General features: G+C 36.8%; 2 protein-coding genes across 2 annotated transcripts in view; both read right to left on the bottom strand.

Annotated features, from left to right (window-relative positions):
- LOC129764396 (elongation of very long chain fatty acids protein 7-like) overlaps window positions 1-19,311 on the bottom strand; it is an 88,745-nt gene that overhangs the window by 55,053 nt on the left and 14,381 nt on the right. The window lies entirely within an intron of this gene.
- LOC129764391 (tigger transposable element-derived protein 1-like) lies at window positions 2,435-4,882 on the bottom strand. The gene is made up of 2 exons (XM_055763418.1): window positions 3,124-4,882; window positions 2,435-3,072 (listed from the first exon to the last, which is right to left on the bottom strand). Exons 1-2 carry the CDS (start codon window positions 4,712-4,714, stop codon window positions 2,951-2,953), a joined length of 1,713 nt encoding a protein of 570 aa, XP_055619393.1. The 5' UTR covers window positions 4,715-4,882; the 3' UTR covers window positions 2,435-2,950.

The raw sequence follows: 19,311 nt of genomic DNA, 5'->3' as shown, positions 1-19,311 counted from the left end.
TCAAACACCAATCTAAAAAATGTGAAAGATATGTCCCCGTTTTTTATTTTTATTTATGACACTCAGCCTTTGGCTAGTTCGTCATTTGGACCAACGTCCTTACTGTTTTTTTAATTAAATCGTTTATTTTTACAGGCTCAGTTGCATAAGTTTAAAGGAGCCAAATTCATCACTATATTTTAACTAGAATATATTAACATGTTTCCTTAATTCTATGGTTAATAAAATAGGAAACCGATTACTCGCGGTCGACTCGAGTTTAGAAGGGTGACACATTTTCATTAGGAAAAGGATGGGATGTAAGGACATTTTAACAATGTTCACATTCATACATTCATACATTCTCATTCACACTCACACTTCACACTCAATTCTTGAAAACTATCCTTACATCTAAAATGTATTGCGTCCTTACTTGATTTCCGTAGAAAGCAATGATCGAAAATTCTCCTCTGGTGACATATTTGTTGGAGGGGAAAATGTTATGATTGTTAAATAGGAATTTATTTGTTCATTTAGGAAAAACCAGTTCTACATTTTCTTTTTTTGCGCTATTTGCTTTCCCAGATTAAACGTGGGCGTTAAGTGTTAAATTTACTCACAGTACCGGACAGAAGTATGTAACATCGTATATTTTTTGACTGTCACTTTACAATATGTCAAAAGATTTGTCGGATATTTTGATCAATGGTTGAATAAGTATTCGAAATTCATTTGTGTAATTTTGAAAATAATCTATTGAACGAATGAGAGATACCACTTTTAAGCAATGTAATTCCTTTTGAAAAGCCTAATTTGAAAATTGAGTTACTTGAAGCACCCTTAACCATATGTGGTGAAGTTTTTTGCCGTAGTAATCGAGATGGTTTGTTTCAAATGTTTGTATAGAAATAAATACAGTTTCGAGGGTTCAAGTTTTTTTTTACTATTCTGGAGAAAAGGATGCTATCTATTTGCGTCCGATCTTAGCGATTGTTCTTCATCTACCAGTAAAAATATGTATATTCGTGATTCACAAAGGCTATTTACTTTTTCCAAAGAAAGACTGCCCCAATCGGACATAAGACAACCTAATATTTCTCCACGGTGAAAAAGTTCAAACGCTTTTTGCTTTTTTCTGAACTGAATTTGTTCATGCATATTATAGCATTTCATAGAAGCAGATATCATTTACTACGACTCAAAAGATAGACACATTTGGTTGATGGAGCTCAAAGTACTGTTTTGTCTCAAATTCCGAACACTTAATTTTCAAATGTAAATTTACTAAACTTTAATGTTATAAATAATAGAATAATGAAAGCCTTGACATTGTTTGAGGTATTGGCTACATTCAAATAACATTTACAGGTATCGATACAGCTTATAATTCATAAGACTAAGCATTTGCAAAAAATGTGTCGAAACCAATAACACATTGTTTGCGTTAGCAAATTCCGCAGTTTTTCAGTTTTTGTAGTTGTATAACTATTTTGTATGCTGTTTTCATGTTAAGTGCTATAAAAGGTATGGATCTACTAGAAATCTTTTATGCAGACATCTTCTTTAAAATTAGTATTAAAGTAGTGATCGGAATTTGAATCAAGTTTCGACGCATGATTCATATTCCGAACTGTAGTTTGGATACTCTATTTTCAGGCAAATACAGCAATAGTCCACAAATTAGGATGCAAGTACAGTCCAATTGTGGAGCAACTGATGTAAAGATGTTTGTAAGCTCCGTTCTTGTAGCACATAGTTCGCAGGCGCAATCCAACGAAAGCAAAATGAATTTTCTTGGTCAGGTTTTCAACTAAAACCACAATAATGAAACCGGATTTCTGAAGTAATATATTCACTCTATTATATACAGAGTCGATTATATACTGACACGATTATCTATGGTTCGATTATATACAATTTTGGACTATAATACACTCAGTTTGAAAAAAAAGTCTTATATCTCAAATAGCCTTTTTTCAAGAAAGAAAAAAAGTAATATTTCAAAGTTAAGGTGAAAGTTTATTGGATATTATAAGTACAATGGAGTAAAAACCGTGGTAATTAGGAAATTCTAATTGAAGACTCACCAGGAATTGTTTAAAATGATATTGCTGCGGAATAAGAAAATATAGGAGCTAGATGTCGAAGAACAAATTATAGAGCGTTCAGAAAGCTTCAATTAAATTTCAAGAAACAATCAAGTTTATTATGCATTTTTTTTTTTGATAAAATTAATAACAAATTAAAAACTTTAGAGTTTTTGTCGCTCTAATTGTTGATAAAATTTACCAATTTAGATGTTTCATATAAAATACAAAATATAGAAACATAGAGTAACATTTTTTCTCATTTTTCGAACAGTACAACCAATTTTGCCAAGTTTTCGTAACTATTGATTGTACTTGTTTTTTATAGTTTATATGGTTGCGTGACCAAGGGCACTATATTTTAAATATTTTTTCTTGAAAGCTTCTTCTTTCTAGAAAAAAGTTATTTATAGAAAAAGAGAAAAATCTGATTTTTCGGACCATCGGCAAACTCATAACTCGAAAACGATAAAAATCACATTTCTGATTTTCGATTATCTTGTGTGGAAAAACCAGAACTTTCAAGAAACATAAAAAAATATAGCGTCCTTGGATCATGTAAACTATAAGCAAACAAATACAATCAATAATTACGAAAACAAAATCCAACTGTTTTGCTAGTATAACATTTTTTCAAGAAAGACTAGCTAATTGGCTTTAATTTGATATATCGATCATGTGAAGCGGTCCAGTAGTTCGAAAGTAATTTTTTCAAATTGCATTTTTGCAATTTGAAAAAATTACAATACAAACAAATGTTTTCGGAATTTAGACAAATTTAATTAAACATATTTTTAGTTTTTTACCATGATATTTTTACCAATGTATTCATAAATCAATTTTATTGTAGTCAAGTGGAAAAAAGAATTTCTTTTATTGATCTAATCACTATCATTAGCAACACGTGGATGTTTGCGGTTAGATGATGTGGCGATATCTTCCTCATCCGAAGAAATCGGACGAGATCGTCTGCGTTCCAATGGTAAGCTGAAATCCTCGTCATCTGTAAAGATATTATTAAAATACTTTTCACTTTAAACATCAATGTCACTACCTTCATCGATAACTGTTGGCTGTGTTTTTTCGTTCAATCTATTGTAGCGAAGCATACACAGTTTCAAATCATTCCGAAATGAAACGGCTCTCTCAACACAAGGATCCTTTTCCATAAAATGTTTTACGAGGGTATCCGCTAATTTATTCCCGTCTTCGATATCACATGGCTTGATATCCCGGTCTTCATCGTCCTCTAAAGGCTCCGATGTGACTAAACTCTGCATCAGTTCATCATCTTCAATTTCGGTGTCTTCAAGAAGCTCTTCAACGTCTCTACTATCCATATCTTTGAATCCTTTCCCTCCAATTGCATGTGCCAGAATGAGAATTTCTGATTCTTCCACATTTGAAGGGTCTGTTGAACCAGCTTTCACGCATTCTGGCCATAGTGGCTTCCAGCACGAATTCAATGTTTTAGATTTCATAGAAGACAGAGCCTTTCCTATGAACGTCAGAGCGTCTCTTATCTTAAATTCTTTCCACGCTTGAATTACCGTCATCGTTTCATCGCTTTCAAGCTTTTCGAGGATGTACCGAAGACATTGTTTAATGTACAACTTCTTGAAAGCAGCAATTATTCCTTGATCTTGAGGCTGTAACAAAGAAGTTGTATTCGGTGGAAGAAACACAACTTGAACGTTTGGGTGCTTGATAACTAGGTGTCCTGGAGCGTTATCCAAAATCAAAAGCACGTGGAACTCCAAACCTTTTCCTTCCAAGTATGTTTTCACTTCCGGAATAAACATATCGTAAAACCATTCCTCAAAAACGGCTTTTGTGACCCACGCTTTAGTGTTAGCTTTCCAGTGCACTGGCAGTTTGTTGAAATCAGCCCCCTTCAACGAGCGGGGCGTCATAGCACGATTGATCAATAGCGGTTTCAACATAAGGTCGCCTGAAGCATTACTGCAAAATAACAGGGTAACCCTGTCTTTGGCCGCTTTGAAACCACTGGCATATTGCTCCTGCTGCGTAATGTAGGTACGAGACGGCATTCTTTTCCAAAAAAGACCCGTTTCATCTCCATTGAACACTTGGTCACCATGATACGCACCTTCTTTTATGATCTTAGCGAGCTTTGGAGGAAAACTATTTGCAGCCGAAACATCGGCCGATGCGGATTCACCCTTGATTTTAACGTTGCGAATGGAATTACTACGTATAAAGTTATAAAACCATCCCTTACTCGCGGTAAAGTCTTTCTTTTTACTTGAAGACGGCTCATTCTTCTCTAACCAAAGGTAAAGGCTCAAAGCTTTCTCCCTTATTAATTCCTGATCCAAGGGTATTTTCTTCTGCGCGTGATCTTCGATCCACATATGAAGTGCCTTTTCCATCTTGACCATCAATGGATCTCGTGTATATGATGAGGATTTTGTTGCATAGATAGTGCCCTGAGCTGCTGTCTGTCTGATGCTATCTTGATTCTTTTTAATTGTACGCACAGTCGATTCGTTGATTTTTAAATTCCTGCCGACGTTTGCAACAGATTTCCCATCTTGAAGGGCATCCAAAATATTGAGCTTCATTTCCAAAGAAAGAGACACTCTTGATCTGTTTTTTTTGAAGGCGGTTTTTTGCGAAGCCATTTTAGAGTATGCCTTTAATCAAAAATTTTGAATACTGCTGACGTCTTCAGCTAACTGTCGAAAAGCGGAACTGCACACGATTACCCCCAAGGTTGGGTAACTCGCTGGGAACTGGCCGAACTCGACCGAACACAAACTGGCTAGACTCTACAACCACCACGGTTCAGGAACTGCATTTTCACTTTAACTTTCACTGCAAGGTTAAATCACGAATAACTTCTTAATGCGATTTCGTCCTTTTATATGTGTTCAGTTCCACACCGAACGAACTGAAGCGACAGCATCTAGCAGCACACATAATTTGCACACGACCCCACAAACCACGAGTACCCCTCCCACAGCGCAACTATGAGCTAGCCATCACCAACACACGCTGTGCCCGACTGCATAAAAATAAAATTGGTTCACTCCGACTGAACGGATCAGTGAAAAATGCAGTGTGAATGATCGCAAAATATACTATTTCAGAGTGCGATTTAGGCTGTAACGATGACAATGAGTTCAAATTTGACGATATATTGACGAATACTGTTCGGAATTGTTCAGTCATAGTGAACCAACTCTCAAAAAATACATCATTTAGTTCAGTCAGAGCGGACTTTGTACGTATAGGCAGCCAAATAACAGCCTTTTTTGGCATGATACTTGATGTTTTTTTACAACTATCATACATCACAGTATTGGCAGAGAGTAGCTCAAACTTCTGAGAACAATATTGAACGAAAAAATTAAATGCTTTGTAAATTGCAGAGCATTAAACTTTATGTTCGTTTTCTCGAAATCATAAAAATGTCACATGGCCCGGTCTGACTTAACACCGACCATATAACAGATAGGTATGCTTTTAGAACAATTCAATGTAGCCAATACATATATAAGATACTGTAGAAACAGTTTGTATACTCTTACATTTGAAATTTGTTGTTAAAATAGTAATTTGAGGCAGGGTTAAAATATGCTTCTACGTATTTTGGTCATGCCACCTAACCAAACAGCTCTTTACTTACCACTCGGTTGTTGCACGTTGGACGGAACAACAACTTGTAGCGATTTACAGATAATTCAAAGATAAAACAGGCATAAAATGCGTAAAAACCTACTTGTAACTACTTTCTAGTTGAATCTCTGACTGTTTTTTATTTATACAATAAGTATCTTCGGGAGCTGGGACCGACACTTATATTGTTCAAACGCTCTTGATGCGCGCTGAATGGGAAGCAGAGCACGAAAAAATCGGGGCTTAACGTGTTAAATCCATCGAAAAATGGATGAGCAATAAGCGGTAGAATCTGGACATTTTCAATCTGTACCCCCAACATGTTCCAGAAAGACAAAATCCTATGTTTAAAGGTGCTCCCCGCAGAAACAAGAGGAGCGCTATCGCGCTTCTCCGCACTCAAACGGTTAAACAGGTATTTACATGCAATCGGCCAAGGAGCTACCTTCGTGAAGCCTTGTGTCACGCAATATATGCACACAATATGCAATTTGTTTGAATATGGGTTGCATTTTATATCAATAATTCACTAACTATTAGTTTTTTACGTGTATTTTAAAATTTAGGGTGGTTTATTTTTACGCGGATTTTGGAATTTACGCGGTTTTTTTTTACGCGGATTTTGGAATTTACGCGGTTTTTTTTTACGCGGATTTTGGAATTTACGCGGTTTTTTTTTACGCGGATTTTGGAATTTACGCGGTTTTTTTTTACGCGGATTTTGGAATTTACGCGGTTTTTTTTTACGCGGTTTTCGTTTACGCGGCACGTATCCCCCGCGTAAAAAGCGACTCCAGTGTATATTTGCAAAGCGGATTTCCACAGGTACATAGATTTTGAAGTCTGTGTTGGGGAAACCGTAAATCGGGCCAATCAAAACTTGGCAGTTAGGGCTTTAAGATAACGCTTGACATTTTACAGTTATTCAATTGTTCATCTCATGAAAAATAACATATTATTAATTGTAATAGACGCGTAGAAATATTTCCTATCAATTGATGCAAACATCTTTCCGATCTGTTGAGAAATGTTCGAGTTATAAGCATTCGAAATACGGATAGGTTTAGCACACAAATCGGCAAGAAAATGTATGGGAAAAAAGGAAGTTCTTCCAGTTTTCATTAATTGAAACCGTTTAGAAATTAGTGAATTGTAATGTATAGCATATCAATCAAATCTTAGAGAATTTCCGATTCGATTGGTATGCAAATCAAGAGAATTCGTTCACAATGAAAACAGTTATTAACGTTAACTTTATTTCATAAAAACGTGACCTGTTTTCTGATTCGGTACCCTTCCTGAAAGACGTCAAAAAATATGACAAACATGTTTTACTGAAATTCCAGATGGAGCTCAACGGATTTATGGTGAATGACATCGGGAAAGATTCATTTTATTTGTTTTCGTTTTTTTCTGTTGTAATATGGCACTTTGAAGATAAGATACATGATTATTTAAACATTACACTCGGTTCAATTCAATTCACAGTTCCTTGGCTTATTCAGAACATTTAATTATATCTTCCGCTGTGATACGTAACGAAAATAATGTTATACAACAAAATTTCGTATTTGTAAACTAATTACAATTAACCGCACTTAATACAAGCTATTCACATCATTTCATAGTTATTTGCCTAGAAAAATCAATATTTGATTACTAGAATCTGAAATAATGCAAGATGTTCTATTGTTTTGCCGATCACTTAATGTTTGTCAATCTCCATGTGAATACGAGGACAGATCATTCAATATTGAAACCGCTTCCACGATTCAGAACTCAAAAACTTAGATTTATAGCCAACCCAAATAGTAAAGAAACCAAAGCTTCCTGACAACAAACAATAGTTTCCCAATTAAGTCTACATTTCTACTGCTCCGTTTGAAAGTTTTCTGTTGTCGTTTTTAAATCCCACTGTTGGAACTGCTGATATCGAACGACATGGACAAATTCCTTTGAAGCTGCATTGATGTGTTATGATAGAAAGCTATATTTGAATGCATCTTTTCACCTCAATCGCTTCGTTGCCTCTTCCCACATTTCATTCACCATCATTCATTGAGACTCGGATAAGAACCGGTTATCTATGGAGATACATCCACGCCGTTACAACATTGGCTCGCTGTCTGCAAGGTGACGTGCACTTGATCAAGATCACACTTGACCTATAGACAGTATCACGATACTATTCTAAGCAAGGCTCTTACGTGGCACATAATTGTTTCTTTCCGCTTCCCAGTAAGAATAACCAGTCAGGGTATCTAACCTTAACCCATCGCGCACATCCTCCCACGAATGAGCCGGAAAAGAAAACTAGGCCAGCTATGTGAAACGTCTCGTGGTTTCCCACCAGCATGCTTCCACAATCGGCATCGATTCGGTGCTGGAATTGTGTAATCTATTTAAACGATATGTGCTCGACTCGGCCCTTCGCCGGCTTAACCGAAAGTCAAGTTTCCACAAGTTTCACATTACTACCATGCGACCCCGCATGAGTTCAAGTTTTACACACGACACACGAGACGCCACGTCAATGGCTGGTAATGAGAGTAATGATGAACTTGGAATTTGTGCGTTTAACTTCGCTCGAAGAGCCATTAAATCGTACGGCACCGAAGGCAAGGTTGCGGCCGGACCAACGGCGTCATTCGCTTACTCACCGGTAATCAGCGGTAATGTTTGAATGTTTGTTTTACTATTCGAGTGGATTGACCACTGGTAAACATCGACCAATTTTGATCTCAGCTGACAACGATGCTTTCGGTGCTTTCGACTAGAATCCGTCAATACAATAGAAGGTCATTAGATACCAAACTCATCAATTAAAGAGGTTCTCTCACAGCCTCATCATCATCATGGTCATGGTTCGACAATGTGTTAATATATGCTTTAGTGTCTGAGATGAGTCCAAAAGGCTGCAGATAGGAGAGCGGGTTAGCCATTGTCCAGAGGCCATATCGATTTGGTTTTTGCAGCAATGTAGTACCATTAGCTTTGTGCAGAAAATCCATCTGCACTATCAATCAATCAACCGTGGGAACCTCTGAGCACTGGAAAATGATTGTTTTATAAGCGGCCACAACATTTGTCAAACGTCACAATCCAGCAACGTATGAAACCACCTAAATCTATCACGGTAAACTTCTGCTGGTCCATTTTGGAAAACACATTCCAATCAGTGATTGGTATTCAATGCATCATTAGTTGGAACGGAGAAAGATTTACTCCGTTTCCAACCCAATTGCATCATTTCGAATGAAAAACTTCTTCTGAATGCACTCGCTTCACTGAGCCACTCGCTGGGCAATAATGGGAAATCCAGGTGGGGAGAGATGATACAGAAGGAACCATGGTAGGTGGTAGGTACCTACTTTATCGTTCTTAACGAAGTGCACCTATTGTTGGGATGGGTGAACGTGCAATACAATTCATGCATTGGTGCGGGGGTGTGGGAGCGCTCATGTGTAAACAAGCGTGCGAGTTAGTTTGCGAAACTGAGTTTTCTAATAGAGGAAGGAAGTGCTTAATGTTTTGAAGCATAATTCTGGTTCCACTTGTGTTGTCGTTTCGGAATCGGGGGCTTGATCGTGGCGGAGAGCCGGGGGTTGGTTTGATAAACTCAGTTGTTGGATTCTGGAGGAAAATGGTTTTGTTCGTACATAGTTCGCTTCGCTGTAAGCAAAACGCTGGAAATTTGTATGGAGAGTTGCGTTGTATAGTGGCTGTTGCGTGTGCCCATTTCGCAGATTGCGAGGGTTCAACAACAGGAACTAACAATAAGCTTTTCCGTGAATGCGGATATGAAACGGAACTATGCCATCGGCTATCGTAGTTTGACGTTTTTGAATTATATTAAATAGAACGTTTCGTAACTCAAGCGCCATTTTTTATTTTTGGAATGACGTCAACAACAAAATAATCTCAACCAAAAGAAATTATTTAAGTCTGAACCCTTATCAAGCACATTGCGGTTCTTATTTTCCTTTGATCTATGGTGCCTGTAAAATCCGGGTGTCCGATTTAGTTTTATATAATGAGTAGAAGCACTATATGCCTCTATGAATTATTTTTTCCTAACTGCACTTGTCGTGGCCGATTGTCCAACTGATGCCCCTATTGGCGATATTTGAAATCATCCTATGGATGTATTTCACTCTCTATCACTGCACTATTTAGGATCGCCACAGCGCCTTGAGTGTGATCATATGGAGGAAACGCGGGAGCACGTAGTTTTCGACTATCCTCTCCGATTCGAGCTAAAACGTGATGAGCTGTTTAGCACGTGGCAGTGGTGATATAAAAAATGTGGTCTACGTAGTGCGTAAAATAACACAGGAAATGCTGTGAGTCGCTTCTCCTTAGCAAGTGACACTATTTTGGTCATCTAAAAATTGTCTTCACACTTCTATTAATGATTTTTGAATCATATTTTTGTTCCATATTATTTTTAACGAATTTATGACCACATGGGATGATATATTGTGAGCTTATAGTTACAACAGGACAACAGTCCTTAGGTTCGTACTAACAACTCTGTTAGAATTACATTGTTGCAAACATCTTAGCACTATTAACACAGTTCATATGTGTGAATCTGATTTCTGAGAGAATTATTTACCTTGTTTTCTACCAAACAATAAACCTCGTTAGTATTCATGAATGAAACAGCCCCCCATAAGAACCGCAAACTCCCACAGATAACGATGATACATTGTTGCCCCCAACAGTTGATTGACCGATAGCACCCGGTAATAGTTGTTTTTGTTTTACCACCCTAATGACAACCCTTGAAAAGGGGCAAAAACATGGAAAAAGCAGCGAACAAAAGAAATTGGTCGTTGATTAATTCACACTGAAATTGATAACTTTTTTTTATCGAAATCATCCGCGATCATTCCGTCATTGCAATTTGGAAAGTTTGCTCTCGCAATCCCTGTAATTGCGTATTGTCAACGAGTTTAGGAGATTTCTCACACTAGAACTACCACAATTTTGGACTCGATTATATTCAGTCTGAAATTTTTTTTTTTGCTTTTCAAATATGACTTGTTTCAAGAAAAAATGTTATCTTTGAATGTTAAGGTGGAATTTAAGTGGCTATTTTATGTACGGTGTGGTAAAAATCGTAATTTTTAAAGATTTTGCTTGAATTTTCACCAGCAATTGTTTATATCGATATTGCAGTGAAATTAAGAAAGATAGAAGTTGGGTGTCAAAGAAAAAATTGTAGAGTGGTTTGAGAACTTCAATTTGATTGGAAGAAACAATCAAGTTCAATATGAATTTAGGGATAAAGTTAATAATTACACATTAAAAATCAATAACTTCGAAATTTTCTCTTCCAAAAAGTTATTTAAATCAATTAATTTAGATGTTCCACTACTATATCCTTTCCTAAATTTTCTCATCTTTCTAATGAAGATAACAGAATTGGCATACGCAGCTTACTTTTTAGTGTAGATTTTGAGGTAACAGAGTCTGAAACAAAAAAAAAGTTCTATGACTCTGTCATTGTTGAAATTCGAACATATGCGTAGAAGGATGTTTTTCATCAAATATGATCATCTACCACATTGTCAGTGATTCTGGAAAAAAATATTTTTTTTCATGTGGGAAAGGTATTTCATGACTTTGACACGTTGAGCCCAGCGTCGGTCCCTAGGGGCCGACGTTGAGCTTTTTGCTAGGAAAGTGCTGACTAACTGGGACTGACAGTTATAAAATAATAAAAATGTATATATATACATACGGTTTGTTTTCGGATGTACTACAAAATGTGACTACTTTCTAGTTGAATTGCTGACTATTTTCTATTTATACAATAAGTATCTCTGGGAACTGGGACCGACACTGATATTGTGCAAATATTCTTGATGCGCGCTGAATGGAGAGCGCTGCAAGAAAAAATGGAGCTCAACGTGTTAAGGGGATGAATCAGAAACTAAATTCTTCTTTTATTTTCAATAAACGAAAAATATATGCATGAAAACGAATAAAAAAAAATGTTTGACTCGATTACATACAGTGAAAAAAAATCGGAGACTGTATATAATCGAGTCCGCGCTGTATATAAATTACGGATAGTTTTTATTCTGATAAAGTAAAAAGAACAAAAATCAGGAAACATCTGGATCATTTCTAAAAAATCAGGCAAAATAGAGTGTCTATCAGGATATCAGGAACGTACCAAAAAGTCTGGGAAATCCTGAAAAATCAGGATGGTTGGCATCTCTGGGTATATCACACACGTATATCAGAAAAATAGGAAGTGGGATATTAAAATAATTTATAATTTTAATCAATATAGGAATTTAGAAAAAGTCATAAAATTAATAAAAAAAATCAATACAAAAACTTGCGAACAAACTATATAACTGGTAATTTTGACCGGTTGGTATTTTTAGTGTTAATGTGATTGCACGCGGATGCAAGTATACCACGATAACGCCAACGTTTTTGCTTTTCCATCCGTTGATTGAAAGCCACGCTAAATCCTATGGTTAACCCTGACCTAATAATTTTCCGTTCAGTTGATTACCGGTGGGACCGGTTGGGGAGGAGATCCGCGACATGAGATATAAATTCCAACCGTTGCGTCATAGCAAATACCTGACTGACTGACTGACAGCGTGTGCTTTCGCTGCTATGTTAGGGTATTTTTGCTGTCGCTATCGCATTGCTCTGTCCACACGGGTTATGGTGTGGAAATGCGAAGAGAGAGATGAAACTTGAAACCCAAAATCATCTAATTACTCTACACACTGGGGGTTATTCTGAGAGTCCAGTCGGTATAAGTGACATTTTTTTTCCTTCGGAGTTATATGACAATTCTCACCCAATTCTGAGAGTCGGGCGACTCGGAAGTACAATGATAAATGAAAAGAGTTCATTGCATCTGGCATTTTTTCAATTACGCCGAATACAAACACGTGCGCAAATCGACTGTCACGTCGTGAAGCGACTCCAGGAAAATACACCCCACTGTGGTGGCAGAGACCGCGAGTAATGTGGAGGTAGATGTGACGGGGGATATATTTTATTAACATTGACCACAAAGGAAACAACAAAGAAGCCGTTGTGACAATAGTAATTTTGATGCGGATTGTCGATCTGAACATTATTTCTTTTGGATTCATATTAACAAGGGGTCTTGAAAACACCATCAACTATTTATACTACACATTCAGCAGCTTTTACTTTGCATATTCTTTGGAGCGTTCGGAATGACGAGTCAATTTTTGATGCGTATTCCAAAAAATATTGTCCTTTATTGAAATGTGATCAATCAGTGTTCTCTTTTTTCAAATATAACTTTTTGATTTTGAAACATTGTATATAAGGTGGCAGTTATCCAAAATTCCTCTGTCTTTATCATATGATCAGTATCGATTCTAAAAAAAAAATACTTTTGTGATTTTCATTATACTGATGCTGAAGGTTGTTACAAAATCAACAAAATTATAAAAACACACACTTTTTTTTACGAATTATATTTTTTTAGTCACCTTTAGCGTCAAACAATCGGGTCTGGAATTCCATTATTTCACATTCAAAAATTTCAATTCGATTACAGTACATGTACTCAAGAGTACAACATAACCGATTTCGGGGGGATAGTCAATCCAAAATGGGACTTCAATCCGATACGTGCTCTAGGTGTAGTCAAAAACACCAAACATCCGAGTGCAAGTCAACTGTATTGAAATGCGTTAACTGTTTAAAAATAAATAAAGAACGCAAAATGAACCTGGACGCTAACCATGCCGCTTTTAGCTATGAATGCTCGGTTTATAAAAGACTATACAATTTGAAAAAATATAGGAGGTTGTGTCCAAGATACGACCGCATTGTTGACGTAGAACTACGCTGTTATTTTATATAAGTCGTTTATTTATACCTTCGGATATTATTCTTTAATGCTGTGATATTTTAGAAACAACTGCTTAGTAGAATAATCTCTGAAATGGTTTTTTCATTGTAGAATCAGTTGACGATAATTGATTGATGATTCATTCTTGCCCTCGAAAACAATACACTAGCTGATCGTATGTCGCAATTTATTTCATGTGAATGCATTGCAAGTTTACCTCGAACGCTATTCCGGCTACAGTCGATTATATACATGTTGCACCAGCACCATTCTTCCACATCTCATAACTACATCAATATATCTTTGGCACCGCATGAAAACAACAACAATGACAACACTTGTTAGTATCAAATATCATGCTACATGTTATTTAGTATTGCCTCAAAAGAATAGCACCTCTAGGCATCGTTCGTACAACGTAAACCAAGCGCCAAACAAGCGTTCACCATAGCATGCATACAGAGCCATACATTAGTGGTTTGAAACTACTAGGAATTTAAAGACTTCTCATCATTTTGCGCTATTCTCAAAAGAAACGCTTCTGTTAATATTACTGGCCTCAAAAAAGTTGCATTACTTTCTCATGCTCGAGAGAAGCGCAGCTGTCACCGTGAGTGGAGGAAATTTTTCTACCGGCAAGCGAAACCTAATCACATACAAAATTCCAGAACGACATTTATTTTCTTGGTGACTGAACAAGCGAAACAAACTCTTTTTGTTAATGTCAACAACCTCGAAAACAGTAGCAATGCTTCATTATGATCTATATTAGCGAAAATGCAATACTAGAAGACAGTTTTGCGACTGGCACGGGAACCCAAATAACTTATAACATTCCAGTAAGACATTCAAGATGCTTGATATTCCTCAAATAATTTTTTGGCCTTACTCCTGCTTCGCCATAACGTCAGTTTAATGCATTGATGCATTCTCAAAGGCACCAACGAAGTTCTTATGATGACGGAAAACAAACAATGTTAACTGCTTAGAAAAAGACTGAATTATGCCACTCAGCTTGTACTCTGCTGTAACACCCATCGATGCGAATTCGCTGATGAGTTTGTCAAGAGTGACCGCCTTCACCACCAGCGGGGGGAGCTTGATTTTGGTTGCTGCCTGGGTAACGGCGTTTACATTTTCGACCGACGCGCCGAAATCGCCTACTTCGCTGTTGTTCGATGCGGTGTCACATTCGCGAAGGCTCGGTTCAGTGCGAGCGCTTTTCACTGCACCAACATCGCGTGCATCATTAGATGACGCTTGCCTCGAAATTTTATGGCCCCTGGCAATGCGTTCGTTTATTGGGCTCGAGGATGCCTTCCTCTTCTTCTTGCTCATCACACAATACGCAAAGCGTCCAATTTATGACGCGGAAGGAAAAAACACGATACGAATAACGCCAAAAACGAACTGAAAGAACCACACGACGATATCCAAGTTGGATTACCACTGGTGGGGTCCAATCTTAGATCGAAGCGCAGCGAAAGCAAAGTGAACTGGATTGCTGAACAGTCCGATGCCGAATGAAAGTTTGCCTTAGCGAGATCCACTGTTTATACTCTAGGCAAGTATTCCCCTTCATTTTTCTACTTTTCCTTTGTTCACGGAGACTTTGAATCCTACGATTTCCCCTCCGTTGGTCGTCGATAAGTTGCTCGTTATTGACAGCTCTGTTCTGGAAAGCACACAAATGGACAGAACAAATGTATGGAAAAATGGAAACACTTAAAGCTTTCATAAATGTTAACCATTTACAAACCAGGGGATTCTAATGTATAGCATATTTAACAAATCTTACGGAATTTCCGATTCGTTCAGTATGTAAATCGCCAAAATCCGTTCGCGGCAAAAATAGTTATTATCGTTAACTTTATTTCATAAAAACGTGACCTGTTTTCTGATTTGGCACCCTTAATGAAAGACGTAGTTCTACGTCAAAAAAGCAGCTTGCATTTCAATAAATAGCAACCATGTTCCAGAAGAATTGTGGATCAATTTCATGTACTGTATTTAAATATCGCGGGGTTGTCAACAAGCTACGTAGCATTACGTCAGATTGTTGAGGAAAAGCGTCCACTTTTAGTTTTATTATCAGAAACCCACATTGTTGAAATTGAATCATTTGATCAATATTCCGGGATATAATGTTGCTGCTTGTTTATCACATTCTAGACATACTGGCGGTGTTGCTATTTATGTCAGAGAATCAGTACAATTCAATCTTCGCCTCAACGAAATGATTGATGGAAACTGGTTCTTAGGCGTAACAGTTGCGCGTGGCATGAAGATGGGTAATTATTTATGGTGTTTTATATCACTCTCCCAGCTCTAGTGACCAACGTTTCGTTGAAAAGTTAGAAAACTGGCTCGAAATGTTCATTAATTCTGGTAAACTAAATATACTGGCTGGTGACTTTCATATTAATTAGTGTGATAACCATGATTCGAATCATTTGAAGCGTTTAGCTGAATTTTTCAATTTAAAACAAACTGTGAATGAGTTTACGCGTATTTCCCGGCACAGTAAAACTTTAATTGATCATGTGTATTCCAATTTTGATAGTGTTTGTTCATTAACAGATACTGATTTAAAAATAACCGATCATGAGAACATCGTTATTAACGTTTAAGATAGTTTCATTAACAACGAAGATTATGTGAAATTGAAGTGCTGGAGAAAATATTCTAAACAGGCTATTTCGAACCTTGTGGTGAGAAGCCTGGATTTTCCATTCCAACCTGGTGTAGAATAATTTGAACATTGTAAACGAAAATAAACTTTTTTCCTATCCAAAACGTATTCCATATTATTTCTTTTTTTTCGTATTATCTGCATTGGATGAAAAAAATATTGACCGGATATTGTGACTATTAATTTATTTTTCTATTATAAAGGTTTTAGTGGAAATAGTAAGAAATTCATAGATGAATTGTTGAGCAAGGACTACGTGTTTTTAGTATTCCAGTAATCCGAGTGTACTTTTGCTCCAGGCCATATCATAACTTTAGTAGATTTCGAAACTGTTAGGTTGGGGAAAAAGTTATCCATTATTTTCTCGATAGTTGGATAGTATCTCGCGTAACATCGCTCATACAATTTCAGGTATAGGCTCGTTGATGATATTTCATACTAAAAAAAATCTTTTGATTTTTTTTTCATTCCATTCAGTTGCGAGTTACAGGGTGTTAACAATAGAGGTCAACAAACAGAAAATTCGGTACATTTTACACTTTTGCTTTTATAAATGCAAGCCAGGTCGCTGAAAGTGAAAATATGGTATCGATACTGCAACAGTAAAATACGTGCAACTTTATTTATTTATTTTTAATTTTCACATAGGACTATGTCTTTGATTTCTATATAGGGGGGTCAATCTATAAAAAATGTTACGATTCATGAGGAGTTTTCATACGCATATTACTCAAAATCGTTATTGCGACATATGTTGTGTTATATACCATTAGACAGGAAATTTATCCAACATTTTTTTACTTCAAACATGAACAATGAATATAGTAGAAAAAGTTAACAATTTGACGATTGAAATGAGTTTGTTTTCTTTCGATTGTACTAACCACTCGCTTTCCTCCCCGACGTAACAAGCAATCGTTTTGCCTAAATTCGGGCGTTAACACGTTCGATTCTCGCGAGAAAATCAATGCCGATTTTTATTTTTCATCGAGTTATTATTGCCGAAAAATGGTATCGTTTTCAGTGACTCCTTTGTTTCGCTATCAAACTCGGAATGCTAACTGGATTCGTTCCAATTTTCGAATCACTCTATCGTAGTTATCGGACCTGTTATCCTATTCACGGTTAAAATAGTTTGGTGCCGGCCTGGTAATAATCAACATCTCCTATCATATTTATAGTATACCGCATGAAATACGTAAAAGAACACCACATCTACAAATCGATGCACGCTTCTTTGGAATAAGACACCTTTCGCCACTGAATTTTCATTTCGATTTCGCACAGTGCGCCAACATTACCACTTTTTGAATTTGAATAGAGGCACCATTTGAAATTCCACTTAATTCGTTATTATTTCTTTCCGCAAGTTGCTGTACCGTTTTCCACCGGCTTGGGATAAAGTTAAAATATTTAGAGGAAATGGGGGGAATTTGGAGCCCTTAAGAAAATCGCCTAATATTTCCAAACCAATACGGTCTAAATAAAAAAAAAACATTGTATACTGAGCTACACTTGTTTTCACTTAATCAATAACGTTGAATCATTATGTGAAGCTTCAAATGACCAAATGCATCATAAAACAAAGGAGATGATTTTTGGACATTAAAATTTGATGCGGGGTGATTTGGACCGCCTGTGGGATGAATTGGTGTGTGTGTTTAATCGAAAAAAACATGCTTATGTTCATGTAAATTATTTTTGGATAATGTTACATTCAGTAACAGTGTTTTGGAATCGATTCCAGGTGTCTTGGACAGATTCCAGACCAGAAAAATTGAATTGAGACCATATCGAATTCTACATGGATCTTTTTACTGTTGTTCGAGCATTTTAAAACACTTTCGATGCTTGGTCATTGGTTCTTGGTTCTTGATGGCTTGCAGTGCTCTTTCAAGCTCCTCCTTCGTCCAACGTTGTCTGCCCATCCTCTTTTTGTAATTCAGTGGCATATGGAATCGATTAAACCAAAGAAAAGCCTCAAACCTGTAGGACCAATTCACCCCACAGAAACGCGTCCATGTCACTCCACACAACAAGCAAAAACAAAAAAGCGATTCATTTCATTTATTGTTATCAAACTTACAGTTTCGCTGCATCAAATTGTCCCTCTTTTGTAGGCGAACAGAACTTCAGTACACAATACACGAAAAGTTTGTTTAATCAGCGGGAAAAACCTTAAAATCACGATCGGAAAACTCACATTTTTTGACAATCAATGTGCTTGCTGTGTTCATGCTACCGTTCCCCTTCACTTATCGAATTTGACCAAGGTTTTTTTTACGTTAGGTACATAGGGTTTAACAATAAAAGGAGATGACATTATAAAAAATCAAAGTTGGGCCGTACTTGAGATAAAGAGGTGGTCCAAATCATCCCGTGTTACCCTACTAGCGATATAAATTGTTGAACCCTTTCACAACATCAACAAATTCTTTTCAACTAATGTACGTTATACCCTGAGGATGCGGAAAAAAATAGTCAAATTGGTTCTGCAATCGGTCTAAAGCCATGGAATGCAGGGACAAGATAGACAGTAGTGTGTTAAGTTGTGATCGAGAACACACATCCATGATAATATATCATCAATCATGTTCGACAGATGGATTTTTTAATCTAAAATCTAAAAAAGAATGCTGTCAGGTTAATACCGCACAGCTGGTTCAATTCGGTGGCGCGTGATTGTCATAAGGATTTTCCGGTATCAAAAATGATCTCACACTGAACCTATTCAATACTATCTATAATTGAAATCCGTAACCTTTGCCACTTGGGGTCAATAATATGTTTTAAATTATTTCCAGTTAATGATAGCACACGCCATGGTTCGCAATCATGACAAAGCAAATATGATGTGTGTGTATTTCCCAAATCGGACTTTAGAATCGTCAACTGTAATGACTTCCGCTTGTTGGGACCGACTGACGTGGTATTCGTGGTGGTATTCTCAAAGTGCTTGACCGAATCAACGGTGCGTGAGAGTGTTTACCGTTGTTTCTGAACCACTGAGAAAACAAAACCATCAATCAAACAAATAT

Source organism: Toxorhynchites rutilus, chromosome 2 (genome assembly GCF_029784135.1).
Source record: "Toxorhynchites rutilus septentrionalis strain SRP chromosome 2, ASM2978413v1, whole genome shotgun sequence".
NCBI classification, from domain to species: domain Eukaryota; kingdom Metazoa; phylum Arthropoda; class Insecta; order Diptera; family Culicidae; genus Toxorhynchites; species Toxorhynchites rutilus.
The sequence above is the reverse complement of the archived record's forward strand: the minus strand, read 5'-3'. Positions and strand labels throughout refer to the sequence as shown.

What these genes read in the sequence shown, in the direction of transcription:
- LOC129764391 (XM_055763418.1), bottom strand. Translation starts at nt 4,714, where the DNA reads ATGGCTTCGCAAAAAACCGCCTTCAAAAAAAACAGATCAAGAGTGTCT. An exon ending in GCCAACAGTTATCGATGAAG is followed by an intron (nt 3,073 to 3,123) that starts GTAGTGACATTG and finishes ATATCTTTACAG; the next exon opens with ATGACGAGGATTTCAGCTTA.